Source organism: Marmota monax, unplaced genomic scaffold (genome assembly GCF_021218885.2).
Source record: "Marmota monax isolate L192 unplaced genomic scaffold, Marmota_monax_Labrador192_F-V1.1 WCK01_AAM20220418_F8-fsc00069, whole genome shotgun sequence".
In the NCBI taxonomy this organism is placed as follows: Eukaryota; Metazoa; Chordata; class Mammalia; order Rodentia; family Sciuridae; genus Marmota; species Marmota monax.
The window spans coordinates 3,207,750-3,220,894 of NW_026695243.1; the positions used below are offsets into that span (position 1 = coordinate 3,207,750).

The following is a 13,145-nucleotide window of genomic DNA, read 5'->3' on the forward strand; positions in this document are numbered from 1 at the left end:
CTTCTCTGAGAGCCTCGACCCTGCTGCTTCCCCCAGCATCCACCATCTTGGGAGGTCCTAAGTGGCGGGTCTGCCTTGGATAATCACTCATAAGCACCAACTGAGCCCTAGTGATATGAGCACCCTGGGACTGTGTTCAGGAGGGAAGAGAAGACACCACCCTGGAGTCAAAGCCCTGGAATTTGGAATCACTTTTCCTGAGCACACCCAGACCCCCTTCTTCCTGGCCTCCCTTTGGGGTCTGCACAAGGAGGCTGATGGCCCACTGAGATGTCGTAGGTGGCAGGGATCTCCTGAGAGTGAGCCCAAGGGTAGGGCTGGGTGGGAGGACCTTTGTAAACGGCAGTGGAGACAGAAGAAAAACATTTCTGAAACGTAATCTGTCAGTCCCACTCATCGGACACCAGCTCCCAACTCTTCCCCCAGGGTGACACAGGAGGGGTCAGTGGCTGTGGCACTCACCGGCATCATGATCCCTCGATCTCCTTTGGCTCCCTTGAGGCCGTTCAGTCCTGGGCGACCCTGAGATCCACAGGAGACTTTAGTACCCCCTGACCCACAGGCCAGCCTGGCCACGCACCCCCTTCCATCCAGTCTGAGGAGCACCCATACCTACCGGTCGCCCTGGAAGGCCAAATTCTCCTTTGTGTCCTGGTGGTCCTTTGGGCCCCTAGAGGCAAAACAAACCCCTGATTAGAAACTCAAGGTGCGGAGAAATGGGGACGGGAGGTGTGAAGCCTGACTTTGTGGGCAGTGGTCAGGAGGGCCCATGGAGGGGAGGAAGGCGGGCAGGGAGCGGTTTCAAAGCCCCCACCTGCCCAGTTCCTGTCTCCTGCCTCTCCTCGGCTGAGAGCACTTGCTCAGCCCCCACCTCGCTCTACTTTCCTGCAGGCTCTGCCCCAGCCCAGATGCTGGACCCAGCTCCTCACTGTCAGGGCTAACTGCACAGCAAGAGGTCAGTCGCTCAGGGCTCAGTGCTCAGAACTCAGACCCCTGCCCTAGGTTGTGTGTCCCAGGGGTCCCCACAGACCCCACTAGGAATAACACGGCCTGCACCCCCACCAGAAGGCCTGCTTGGTGTCACTTGGCTTCTGCCTTCCTCCTACCTGTCCCGAAGACCAGTCTTGGCTGGGCACCCCTCTCCTTTGCTCAGTCCCTGACCCACGGACCCTATTTCAGCGCTGGCTTTCTCAGTCCACTTCTTGAGCTACAGCCCTGCTCCCTGCAGGAATCTCCGTGTCTTCTAGCATCTGGGATGCAGGCTGCTCAGCCCAGGAGACCATCACTCATGCACCTCTTCCTAGAACCTGCTTCATCCCCACTCCTGTGGCTGGGTCTGCTCTTTGTCCCGGGGGAAGGCAGGTTTAAACCCGCAGCCCTGCAAGTCCCTTCTTCCTGCCACCATTAACATGGCCAGCCCTTCCCCCAAAGACAGCAAATAAAGACTGTGCTGAAACAGGGTATACATAAAGTCCCTGGTTCACAGTGCTCTCAGGGAAGGAAAAGTGGAGAGAAAGAGTTAACGGCACCAGTCACTTAGTTGGTAGGTGGTAGGGTAACACTTCCCAAATGTCCACATGCACAGGAACTACCTGGGTCTTATTAAAATGCAAATCCAGCATGTCTGGGCGGGGCCAAGGTTCCAAATGTCTAACAAGCTCCCAGGGGACACTGGTGATGTGGCATGCGGACCACACTTTGAGAAACAAGACTCTAGTGAATTTGCAAAGGAGATGGAAGTTATACTAGTCACTAGGACCACAGCTAGCCCAGATGGCATCTTGATGCAAATTAAAAGGTGCCCTCACTGACTGTGTTTGGCAAGCTGTGAGCAAGCTGGCCTTCAGTGGGACAACCGCCATGCCATCTGCAGCCACCTGCTGGCTCCCATTACCGTTTGTATTTCCCAGGGTACTGGAGGCTACAGAGTAGTTAACCAGGAGTGAACGAGACTCTCTCAGTCTGCCTTGGCTCTCAGCTACCCTACTCCACAGTGTGGTCTCCTTGACCTCAGGGATCAAAGGCCTCAGAAGGTCTTTATTTTTTTCTTTTTATTTGTTCTTACTAGTTATATGTGACAGTAGAATGTGTTTTGACAAATTATACATATATGGAGTATAATGTCCCATTCTTCTGGTTGTACATGTCGCATTATATTGATCATATATGCGTATAGGATAGTTATGTCTGGTTCATTCTACTATCTTTCCTATTCTCATTCCCACTCCCTTCCCTTCAGTCCCCTTTGTCTAATCCAAAGTACTTCTATTCTTCCCTACCTCACCCTCTAATTATGAGTTAGCATTCACGTATCAGAGAAAACATTTGGCCTTTCATTTTTGGGGATTGACTTTTTTCACTTAGGATGACAGTCTCCAGTTCCATCTATTTACTGGCAAATGCCATAATTTCATTCTTCTTTATGAATGAATAACATTCAGCAGTTAGAGAAATGCAAATTAAAACTACACTGAGATTTCCTCTTACTCCAGTCAGGATGGTGATTATCAAGAATACAAGTAACAATAAATGTTGATGAGGACATGGGGAAAAAGATACACTTATACATTGCTGGTGGGACTGCAAATTGGTACAACCATTATGGAAAGCAGTATGGAGATTCGTCAGAAAACTTGGAATGGAACCACCATTCGACCCAGTTAATCCTCTCCTCAGTTTATACCCAAAGTACTTAAAATCAGCATACTACAGTGACAAAGCCACATCAATGTTTATAGAAGATCAACTCACAACAACCAAGCTATGGAACCAACCGAGGTGCCCTTCAACAGATGAATGGATAAAGAAAATGTGGCACATATTCACAATGGGATATTACTCAGAAGGTCTTTTGAGGGATGCACCTTGGAGATTATATGCGTTATTCATCAGGGACACGTGACTGTTACACAAACATGTGATCCTGTGTCCCCAGGGCTGAGATCCAGCTTGAATCAAACAACCCCATGTACGATGCTGCTTGCTGCCCACAAAGTTCTGCAAGAATCCAGGGCAGCTTGCTCCTTGGAAATAGTGGGGTGCAGTGGAAGGATTCTGGATATAGGGTCTGAGAGGCTGGCCTCAAGTTCCCTGCCTGCCACTTAAAAGCAATGTGACAGTGGGCAAGTTAGCCTCTTGGAGCTTTGGTTTCCTTGTCCATAAAACAGGGATCCTGCTATTCACATCTTAGGGTTATGAGTGTGAAATGAGACAGCCGGGTGAGAGACCAGTATAGTGTCTGACCCACACAGATGTTCTCCATCTGAATTTTCTCCATTTTGAGGGAAGAAATGTATGACAAGGAAGTTTAGGGCTCATCCTTGAGAGAAATAATAGGAAAACTGTCCAGCTGTGTTGGACAGTTTCTAGGGAGAACAGCAAGGCCAGAAGCACCTAAAATACCATCTATTCTTAATCCCATCTCTTTCCTCCAACAGATGGGCAAACAAGCCCAGAGAAGAGGGCATGCTCAGAACAAGCAAGTAGCAGATAGATTCCAAAAAGCTCAGAGAGATTTTATGGGTGTTATGGTTTGGATGTGAGATGTCCCCCAAAAGCTCACATGTGAGACAATGCAAGAAGGTTGGAGGAGAAATTATTGAGTTGTAGACTTAATCTAATTAGCAAACTAATCTTAAATGGGACTAACTGGTAACTGGAGGCGGATGGGTGTGGCTGGAGGAAGTGGCTCATTGGGGGCGTGGCTACCAGTTATATATTTGTATCTGGCAAGTGGAGACCTTTTCTGTTTCCTGATCATCATGTGAGCTGCTTCCCTCCACCCCATTCTTCTGCCATGATATTCTGCCTCACCTGGAGCCCCAAGGAATGGAGCCAGCCTTCTATGGACTAAGACCTCTGAAACTGAGAGCCCTCAAATAAACTTTTTCTCCTCTACAATTTTTATGGTTGAGTCTATTAGTCACAGCAGCAAAAAAACAAAAAACAAACAAACAAACAAAAACCTAACTAAAACAGCAGGGCTTCCTGTCAAATGGCAATCTTAGATTAACAACTGTGGTATGACCTTGAGTGCTCACCACCATTTGCTTCCCCCTCTTTCCTGGACACACAGCTATGGCTACATGTCTGAGGCCCCATGGATCTAAGTTCTGGCCAAAGAGAGTGTACTCAAAGTGGTGTTTGTTATTTCCAGTCTTCCCTGACCCCAAACTCAGCCTGCCAGGTGGAAGATGTTGGTGTGACTTGGAATCCACAAGATGGCAGAGTCACAGCAAGGACCATCCTGAGTCCCTGAGTCACTGCCTGGAGGAGAGAGGCCCAAGAGGGAATAACCACAGTGCACTTGGGAAGAGGGATTGGCTGCTACTGTGCTGGGTCCTGAGAAGCTTCCGCAACTGCAGCTTGCCTTTCTAACATGTGGATGCTTTGCCACATACTTTATATTTTCACCACTGGGACAACTGCATCTAAGTAAGGAAAGTATTATAACTTTGTCATACCCCAGTCCAGACTCAGCTGAGAGACACTGTGGCTTACCATGGGTCCTGGGGTCCCGTGCATTCCAGGTTCACCCTAAAATGGGGAGATACATACTTGTCAGTCTGAGGAACACTGTTAGAGACACCAAAATGGAAAGCCAAAGTAGATGTGTGGTGGCTTCAGCACCTGGTGACATAATTACCTTTTTCCCCTTCAGCCTTTCCAGAGGAATATCCCCCGTCAGGATGGCGCCAGGCTCTCCCTTCTCACCCTGCAATGAAGACAGCCTTTCAGTGAAGTCACACTTGTTCCTGCTATCGTGCCCAGTGGATCACTAAGACCTCTTGGGCCTGCTGCCATGATTAATCACCTCTGTCCTGCCTTCACAACGCCCTTCCAGCCCCACTGCTCCCAAATTACCTCTCACTAGAGGATTGCAACAGCCTCCTATGTGACCATGATCCCTCCACTGACCATCAGAGCTACTGTGTCACAGCACACGCCATAGCCTCCCATAGCCCTCCGGAGCTCCCACTATGATCGATCTGCACCCTCACTCTCAACCATCCAGGAACCAGCCCTAGCATGGTCCTGCCCACCATTTGCCACATGATACCCCAACTTCTGGCTCCTGATATATCTGGTGGCTTGACTTCCTAACAACTTGACTTAAGATCTGTTCCTATCAAGTATCCTCATTCTTGTTAAAGCTTCTGAAATTGAGAAAGAGATGAAGGTAAAGACACTAGATGCCTCTTTCAACACAGGGGCCCTGTGTTTCCATGGCCAACTTTGCCTCCAAATTCCAGGATTCTGTGCGAAAAATTACTTGGTCAGGCAAAGCTATCCCAGATGTTAGTTAGAGAAGGGGAAATGGGAGACAGGCAAGGATGAAGGATCCCACCCTCAATCCTGCCCTCGGCAGAGCCACCCACTATCCCCAGAGGGTCCTGAGAAGACAAAGTCCAGAGAGCAAGGCCAAGTAGAGAAGCCTTCTGTCTCCCTGGGAGGTGTGATGCTGGCCCCTGGGGAGCTGGGCTGGGCCACACCAAAGCCTCCTTTCAACAGGGCTCGAAGCAGCCAGGCAGTGGTACTAAAGCGAGCAGAGCAGCCTCTTCCTCCATCCCCCAAAGCCCATGCACGATACTTGGGTCTTACCACTCCGCTGGTGAGGAAAGGCAGTCCTGAGTCCGCCAGCAGCGAGAAGAAGCAGGCACAAAAGCATTAGAGGCAAAGTGAGAGGAAGCACATGGGCTGCAATGGCTGGAGCAGGGCCACCTGGGGCATCTGTCCCCGTCATTCACAGCAGCAGAGGGTTAGGTGTCACCAGGTCCATCTGACCTTGTCACATCAGGAACAGCATTGGAAGCAAGAACGGCTCTTCTCCAAGCCAGAGCTGCCCCCGCACTGTTCTCCCTGCAGGCTCTTGGCAGCAAAAGCACCCAAGATATTGACCCCATGTGGCTCTAAAGGTCTCCCAAGCATGTCAACCCTCCACCCATGTGGCCCAACAGACACCGGAGCCTCTCTCCTCCTCTGTGGAGGCCTGTGTGGCAACATGGAGACAGGGAAAGAGATGGAGGAGGGAAAGAGATCGTCATGCTCTCTCCTCTTGGAAAGCACACTGCTGGCTCCCCATGGCAGGCTTAGGGGACGCTCAAGCCCCCTAGCACATACCCCCTGCCACCTCTCCTATCTGTTCCCCGTGTCCTATTTCCACACTCCTGCGCTCAGTATAGGTGCTAGCACACCTTTGTGGGTAGTAGATGGAAGAGGAATGAATTTATAAATGAGTGGGCGGATGAGAGAATTCAATCCAGATTTTTGTGATCTGTTTATGGCTGTCACTTCTTTCCCTCATCTATAAAAATCACCCGGGAAGCTAATTCTAAGAGGCAAATGTAGAAGGTACAAAGACTGATTCTGTACCCGGGGAGCGCTCAGGAAGTGCTCTGCATGCTAAATATTTATTCCAAAGATTGTGGACCAAGACTGTCAACCAGCTGCAGAAGGCCCCAACTTGTAATTCTAAATATTGGCATTCGTTTTATTCATGAGCTAGGCACACTTTGATCCCTCAAGGGCTGTGAGTGTCATTTGTATAGCAGGTCTAACCTGGTTCTAGAGCTGGAGAAAAGCCCGTCCCTAGGGAGTATGCATATTCTAAGGAAGACACCCAGCAGGTGATAGACCACCCACTGCATTCAAGGGGGTGCTGAGTGGCATTCTTTTTCCAAATTATGGTGAAATTCAATTTCATGTCCCCATGGATAACCTGTGCCATGGAGGAACCCTGAGATAATAAATGTTAGGAGCTGAAGAGTGACTGCTAATAGACACAGGGTTTCTTTTGGACATGATGAAAACGTTCTAGAATTAGATAGCACTGGTAGTTACACAATGTTGCAAATCTACTAATAACCACTGAATGTAATTTAAAGAAATTATTATGGTATGTGAATTGTATCTCAGAGAAGAGGAGAGCTAACATTCATGTTCAGCTCACTGGAAATGGTCAGCAAATTCCACAGCACGATCCCACCCAGACACCTGGTCCCCCTCACCTGTTCTCCTTTGAGTCCTGGAAATCCAGGCACACCAGTGTCACCTTTTGGTCCTCTAGGGCCCTGGAAGGAATTATTGGAAGGTATTGTGTTGTTTGTTAAAATGCTTTAACCAATCAGAAAAACTTCCCCCCCACCAAAGTAGAAAAATAGAGCATGCCATTCCCCAGGAAGGTAGAAGTCATGATTAGCTATGAGATTTTCTGAGATTTTTTAAGAGGTCCAGAAATTGTGGTCTAGAGAAAGTGACCCTGAGTGGCAGGAGGCCCAGAGGTCCCGGGCTTCTCTGAATGTTGGTTTCTTCCAGCAAGGAAGCTGCTTCCACTTACCTCCTGCCCCCCTGGGCCATCCTGCTGCCCACTCACCCCAACACTCACCCTCCATGACTCCCACCCTTTTGCTCCCCACTACCTATGAAATGGGGCCCAGCACCATAGCCTGACTCCCAAGCCCATCCTCCCTGCATCCCCACCCCACTGCTTCTGTACCCATGCTCATGCCACCCCTGCAAGGATGGCATCACCCCTCTGAAGAACCAAATTCCACATGCCCCAGCCAGAGGTGACCTCTTCTCAAGTCCCCCAGATACTGGATGTCTGTCACGGTGACTCACGACAGCCTCTCCAAAATGCATTTCAACACTTGACTGTTAACTTTTCACAAGCCCAATATATAAATATGTCCAGTGGAGCTTCCCTTGGTAGCCTGAATCCTGCCTATCTGGTCCCCTCCTTGTGCCCTACAGTGGTAAACAGGCTCTTTTGAGGAGCCTGGGGCTCCCTCAGAACACACAGCCACTCTTGAGAGGAGGGTGTGTTCTGGAACATGCTTTGGCTTTTGGAGCAGTCAAGCTGGGGTGGAGCCGAGGTCTGGACTCTTCTGCTAACTGAGGTGTTATACCGTGGTCGGCACTCCTGACTGTTTTCTCAAGTCTAGTTGACATGCATTGCTAGTGTCACTGTAGTTTATGCTCCGTTAGAAAATGTAAAACTGTTCCCCAAAGTAAAACAGAGATGACCTATAATTCTACTGGGAAGAACAAATTTCTATTACATTTTGATAAATTTCTTTCTTTTGTCCTAGAAGCGGTGTGTGTCACCTGTTAGCATTAGGACTTAAGGTGCAGGGTCTTAAAAGAAATTGTTCATATCCTGCCCTGGGGCCAGGCTTCAGCACACATTTAAACTTTTAGACACAAATAATCACTTTTGATGTAGAAATGGATCTTCCTCTTCCATGGTATAAGCCCCATAATGGCACTTATGGACTGTTAACTGTTGGGATCCTTTCCCAAGGTTCTCCTTCCCCCACTTTCCACCACTACATCCTGTCCCTTCAGGGACTTCATCTACTTGAACTTTTTCTACCTAAAGCATCTACTCACATTAATGGCGAGCCAGGCTTTGGTTGGTTCTGGGGTAAGAAGACGTGAGTAGGACCTAACCCTCCCCAAGGTTTTTGCAAAACAGCCAAGAACAAACAAAACAGACAAGGGGACAAATAACCGTTATTTAAGGCAGAAAAGAATCATAAGAGTGGTGACAATAAAGCCCCATGAGACTCAAAGAAGGGGACCCTTCGAGGTGAGAACAAGGACACAAAAATTAATGAAAGAGATGGTGCTGGAGCTTGGTCATGTAGAGATGGAGGAAAATGTCATTCCAGGTGGAAGAAACAGAATGAGCACAGCCCTGAGCACAGATGAAACTTACTGGAAATCCGGGCAGCCCAGGCAAACCATCCGGTCCCTGTAAAACACCAAAGACAAAGCATTTCCAAAACCAGCAGGAACACGCTGCCCCAGCACCTTCCCAGGGCCTAAGCTGTCCCCCAGGGAGGGCTTAGTGGTCTGACTGCCCCATTTTGCAGAAGATGCTGAGCCTGGGAGGGAAGAAACCCTGCAGCAACACAGCTAGTTGGCACTAGAGGCAGAAGCTGCACTCGGGCACCCAGAGCCCCACTCTGCAGCTTCCTGCTCGGTGAGGTCCCTCAGCACTTGAAATCCTTAGGGGTGATGATGACGGCATGGGGACCTCCACAAGTAAACTCTGAGGAGTGGGTCAGGAGGCAGCCTGGGGGACTGGGAGGATGTGGGTTCATGCTGATGGGGATTGCTCTCTTCCCTTGGCAGGAATGAGAATTATAACAGCCAATTAAAGGACCTGAGACACCAAGAGTTGGTGCTGTCCTATGGTAGGGGCCAGGGCCCCTCTTCCTTTTTCTGCCAACCTCATATATATATATGGATGCAGTTCAGAAGATTCAGACAACCCACAGACCAACATCACTCCACAGGAGAAGCTGGTGGCAGACAACTTCTCAGATAACTGCAGAAATCTTTGGGCAACTAGTGGATTTTACACTTCCACAAAAGCACACAAGATGACTTATTTTCTCCAGGGCATGGATGGACAGGCCAACTTCCCTGGGAGCTGCAGTGACAGCCCAAGCAGCCCTGGGCCCTGTACAGCTACAGAGGTATAAGCCTTGGTTTCCATGGTGACTCGTAGTGCCAAAGTGCACAAAGCAGCTTCACTTCCCTCACCTCCTATAAGCCATCCCCAAATGGCAAAGTGCTATCAGAGAAGAGGATCTGGGGCTCAGAGTGGGGTGTGGTGGAGCTAGGGCTGGAATCCCAAGGCTCCTAAGCAAGAGCTTTCCTCCTTCCCAGCTGCCAGATGCAATGGGGATTTATTGTACAGGTGGGAAGAGGGAGCTTCCTTCCTCTTAGGTCCTGCTGTGCTATGGGCCAACCCTGTGGACTTGCAGAAGTAGTGTCACTTCCTTGTGCATTAATTTCCTCATCTCTAAAAGGGGACTAGAAAGACTGAAGCAAATCATATTCCCTCCTCGTGCTCCAGGTTCCCATTAACACAGCTATGCGTCCCTCTAGGCTCTTCCTGGAAATTGGACGCTGCAGATAACAGCACGCCCAGAACACAGCACAGGTGGCAATCTGTCTGTTACTAGGATCCCTTGACTTCTATGACACATATTTCTGATGCCTAGGAGTAGAAACTTCTGCTGCAGTGGACACAACTCTCTGCATGATCAAATTAATATGAAAGCAACTTTTCCAACATGCAAAGTTATCTCTCCATTCTACCCTGATATACTCTAGCTCGATGCTTCAGGAGCCGAAAGGATCCCAAACCAACACGACATTGTTTCAACAGGGCCCTTGGGTAGGGACTTCATTCTAGAGCAGCTGCGGATACAAACCGGAGGCCCCATGAGCTCAGGAATGTCCGATAAATTCATGGATCCATGGGTGATATTGATCAAAGACTGAAAAGAGAGATATCATAGCATGAGGACAAAAGATGGCATGTGTTCTGTCTTGCTTCTGACTGTGAGGCTTTCATTGAAGTCACCCAGCAAGGCACATATTGATAACACCCCAAGCCCCCTGCCAATCACACCGATCCCTCCTGCTTCCTACCACACCGCCCTGAGCCGTCTTGTCACTTTTCTTTTTTAATTAACTTTAAAATGGCACAACACGTGAGTGCCTCCTCTCTTTTAAAAATTTTAAATATGTACATAGATATGTATATGTTAATACATATGTCTATATCCCCATAGGAAGCATCTAATGTTGGGGGGTGGGCGTGTGCATGTTTGCTCATGTGGTTATTTTACATAAATGGCAGCAGGCTTTATCCCTGAATTTGCTTTTTCCACTCAACCATATTGTGCAGAGATCTTTCCATGTGGAAATTCTGTAGTATGCCTATTTTTAGTTTCGACAGATTGCCAAAGAACTGTTCAAAGAGGCCGTACAATTTACACTTCCACAGAAGCACACAAGATGACTTATTTTCCCACATCCTTACCCACACTCGATTTTTTTAGTCATATATATATTTTTAACTCCAGCGATCCTTTTCCCAGTTATTTGGGACTTTCTGTCTTTCTACTGTCCACCAGCTTGATGTTATTTCTCCCAGAAGGGTCACTGTCTTGCATGAATGGGAGGGTCTGCTATTAAGGGGGTCATGATCTGATCCCAGCCACATTCCAGCTTCCTCTACAGATTCCCATGGCTCTCCAACCACCCCCACGCCTGCCACCCCTGTCCATCAGCTCCCTGAGTCTTAGGCAAATCACACAGTGCTACTCTCTGCTTTGGCTCAGGGTATTGTTGCCACTTCAACTCTGCAAGTTCTGCCCTCTGTGTCTACTTGGTAAAATCCCTCTCCGTTTTCTAGGCCCTACCCAAAGACACTTCCTCCGGAAAGTCTTCCTTGACTTCTCATATCCCAAACCAACTTTCCTCCCTTGTTCCCCCACTTAGATTCCTTGGCCTCTGAGTTACAGCCATTGTCCTGACTGCACTGGGGGCCCTGCATCTTTACATTCACATGACCAGCATGGGACTGACTGTGGAGTGTAAGTCCAAATACCTATGCCAGTGGGTTGATGATAGGAATAGAAAATTAGATGACATCCAAGGTTTCATTCAGCTGATGCTGATGGAGCCTTCCCCATGTGCCATGAGCCTCCCCCATGTGGGGCTCAAAGAAGAAAAAAATAACCCCAGGGGGCAAGTGGAGGAGACAGACCTGTTACCAGGTCCTTGCTGTGCAGTGGGAATTTTACTGATGAACTAAAAAACCACATGTCACAGATTTTGGGGGGTCAGAAGGGAGGGGGATACTTCCTCCACCAGCATGGAGATCTTTCCATGTGGAATTTTGCAATATGGATATTTTTGGTTTTAACAGACAGCCAAAGAGCTTTCCAGTGGGGTCATCTAAACACATTTCCTTGACATGAAGGGGGCTCATCTGATGTCATCCTTGGCCTCTCTTGATCCCTTTACTCCCATCCTGGAAGGTACAGGGACCTTTCTGATGACAGTTTGGGATACCTATAGGGACATGCTCAGCAGAGCACCACACTTCTTTCTTTTGGGTCTTCCTGCTTCTAGGAAGCACGTCCACTGACTGGCAGGCAAGTCTGTGGACTCTAGGGTTAGTGAGCAAGAACACTCGGCCCACACAAATGGACCACAGCCTTCCATGTGACCTGTATCAGCAATGAAGTTCAGAACCTGGCTGGAGAGGACAGGAACTGCTTAGCTGGGGCTTCCTCAAGACCCTGATACCTCTCATGCTCCTAGGCTGCCTTTTGAGTTGACCACAAATGCTACCAACCAGAGGGAAGTTTCGGGGGGCGGGGCGTGTGAGGGGGGTAGCATTAGAGCAGGCCCAGTCAGGTGAGGAAGCTGGCAGGTGAAGGCTCCCACACCAGGTGCTGGCTCCGTGCCCTGCATACCCAGCACCCCAAGACCCTGCAGTGGTAGACCACCCTGCTCTCTCCTTAGACAAAGGGAGAAAATACACAGCCAAGCTCTGCCCTGGATGATACTCACACTCGACAGGATCTCAATGCGCCCAGGTGGTCCCCGGGGCCCAGGGGGTCCCACAGTGCTGGCTCCATCCATCCCTCTTTCACCCTGGTTACAGTGGAGAGAAGTGGGGGGATAATTCATTGTGCATGGATAACGCTTCTAGAACCAGGCTGGGAAGTCCTTCCACCACAGATCTGTGACCTTACCTTGGGTCCCTGGTCTCCTTTTTCTCCTTTGGGACCCTGAGAAAATAAACAGGCAGATAAATGAACATTTTTTGGTTTTCTTTTTTTTAAAACATTTATTTTTTAGCTGTAGATGGACACAATACCTTTCCTTTATTTGTTTTTATGTGGTGCTGAGGATGGAACCCAGAGCCTTGCACGTGCCAGGCGAGCGCTCTACCGCTGAGCCACAACCCCAGCCCCATTCTTTGGTTTTCTTGGATTCGCTTTGCCTGCTCCCCTGTCCTCACTCTTGCTGTCTACCCTCAGCTCTCCCACTGGTTTCACTCCAGGCAATGGGAACAAGGGATGAGGGACAGATGCCCCTTCCAGAGCGAGAAAAAAAATTCCTCAGAGAAGAAGACTCAGAGGCCTGCTCTTGGCACCAGTTGAGTGTCCCTTCGACTCCAGTCTTAGAGCCCCCTGCATCTGGGGGACGGGGGAAGTCTGCATGTTCAGCTACAGGAAGGGCCATGCTGTTCCCTCCTGGGTGCTCAGTTCAGGGTCCCACGGGACAAAGCCAATGAAATCCAGGGGAGAGCATCCCAGTGGACATGG

At 49.2% G+C, this 13,145-nt stretch overlaps 1 protein-coding gene across 2 annotated transcripts in view; it reads right to left on the reverse strand.

Annotated features, from left to right (window-relative positions):
- The window catches only part of Col15a1 (collagen type XV alpha 1 chain), a 111,766-nt gene that overhangs the window by 24,432 nt on the left and 74,189 nt on the right, over window positions 1-13,145 (reverse strand). For both annotated transcript variants that reach the window (XM_046457356.2, XM_046457355.2), the window contains 9 exons: window positions 12,570-12,605; window positions 12,385-12,468; window positions 10,230-10,295; window positions 8,720-8,755; window positions 7,008-7,070; window positions 4,646-4,714; window positions 4,501-4,536; window positions 617-670; window positions 463-522 (listed from right to left, as the gene is read on the reverse strand). In XM_046457356.2, the coding sequence (XP_046313312.1) occupies window positions 463-522; window positions 617-670; window positions 4,501-4,536; window positions 4,646-4,714; window positions 7,008-7,070; window positions 8,720-8,755; window positions 10,230-10,295; window positions 12,385-12,468; window positions 12,570-12,605 (504 nt within the window). The remainder of the gene's footprint in view (window positions 1-462; window positions 523-616; window positions 671-4,500; window positions 4,537-4,645; window positions 4,715-7,007; window positions 7,071-8,719; window positions 8,756-10,229; window positions 10,296-12,384; window positions 12,469-12,569; window positions 12,606-13,145) is intronic.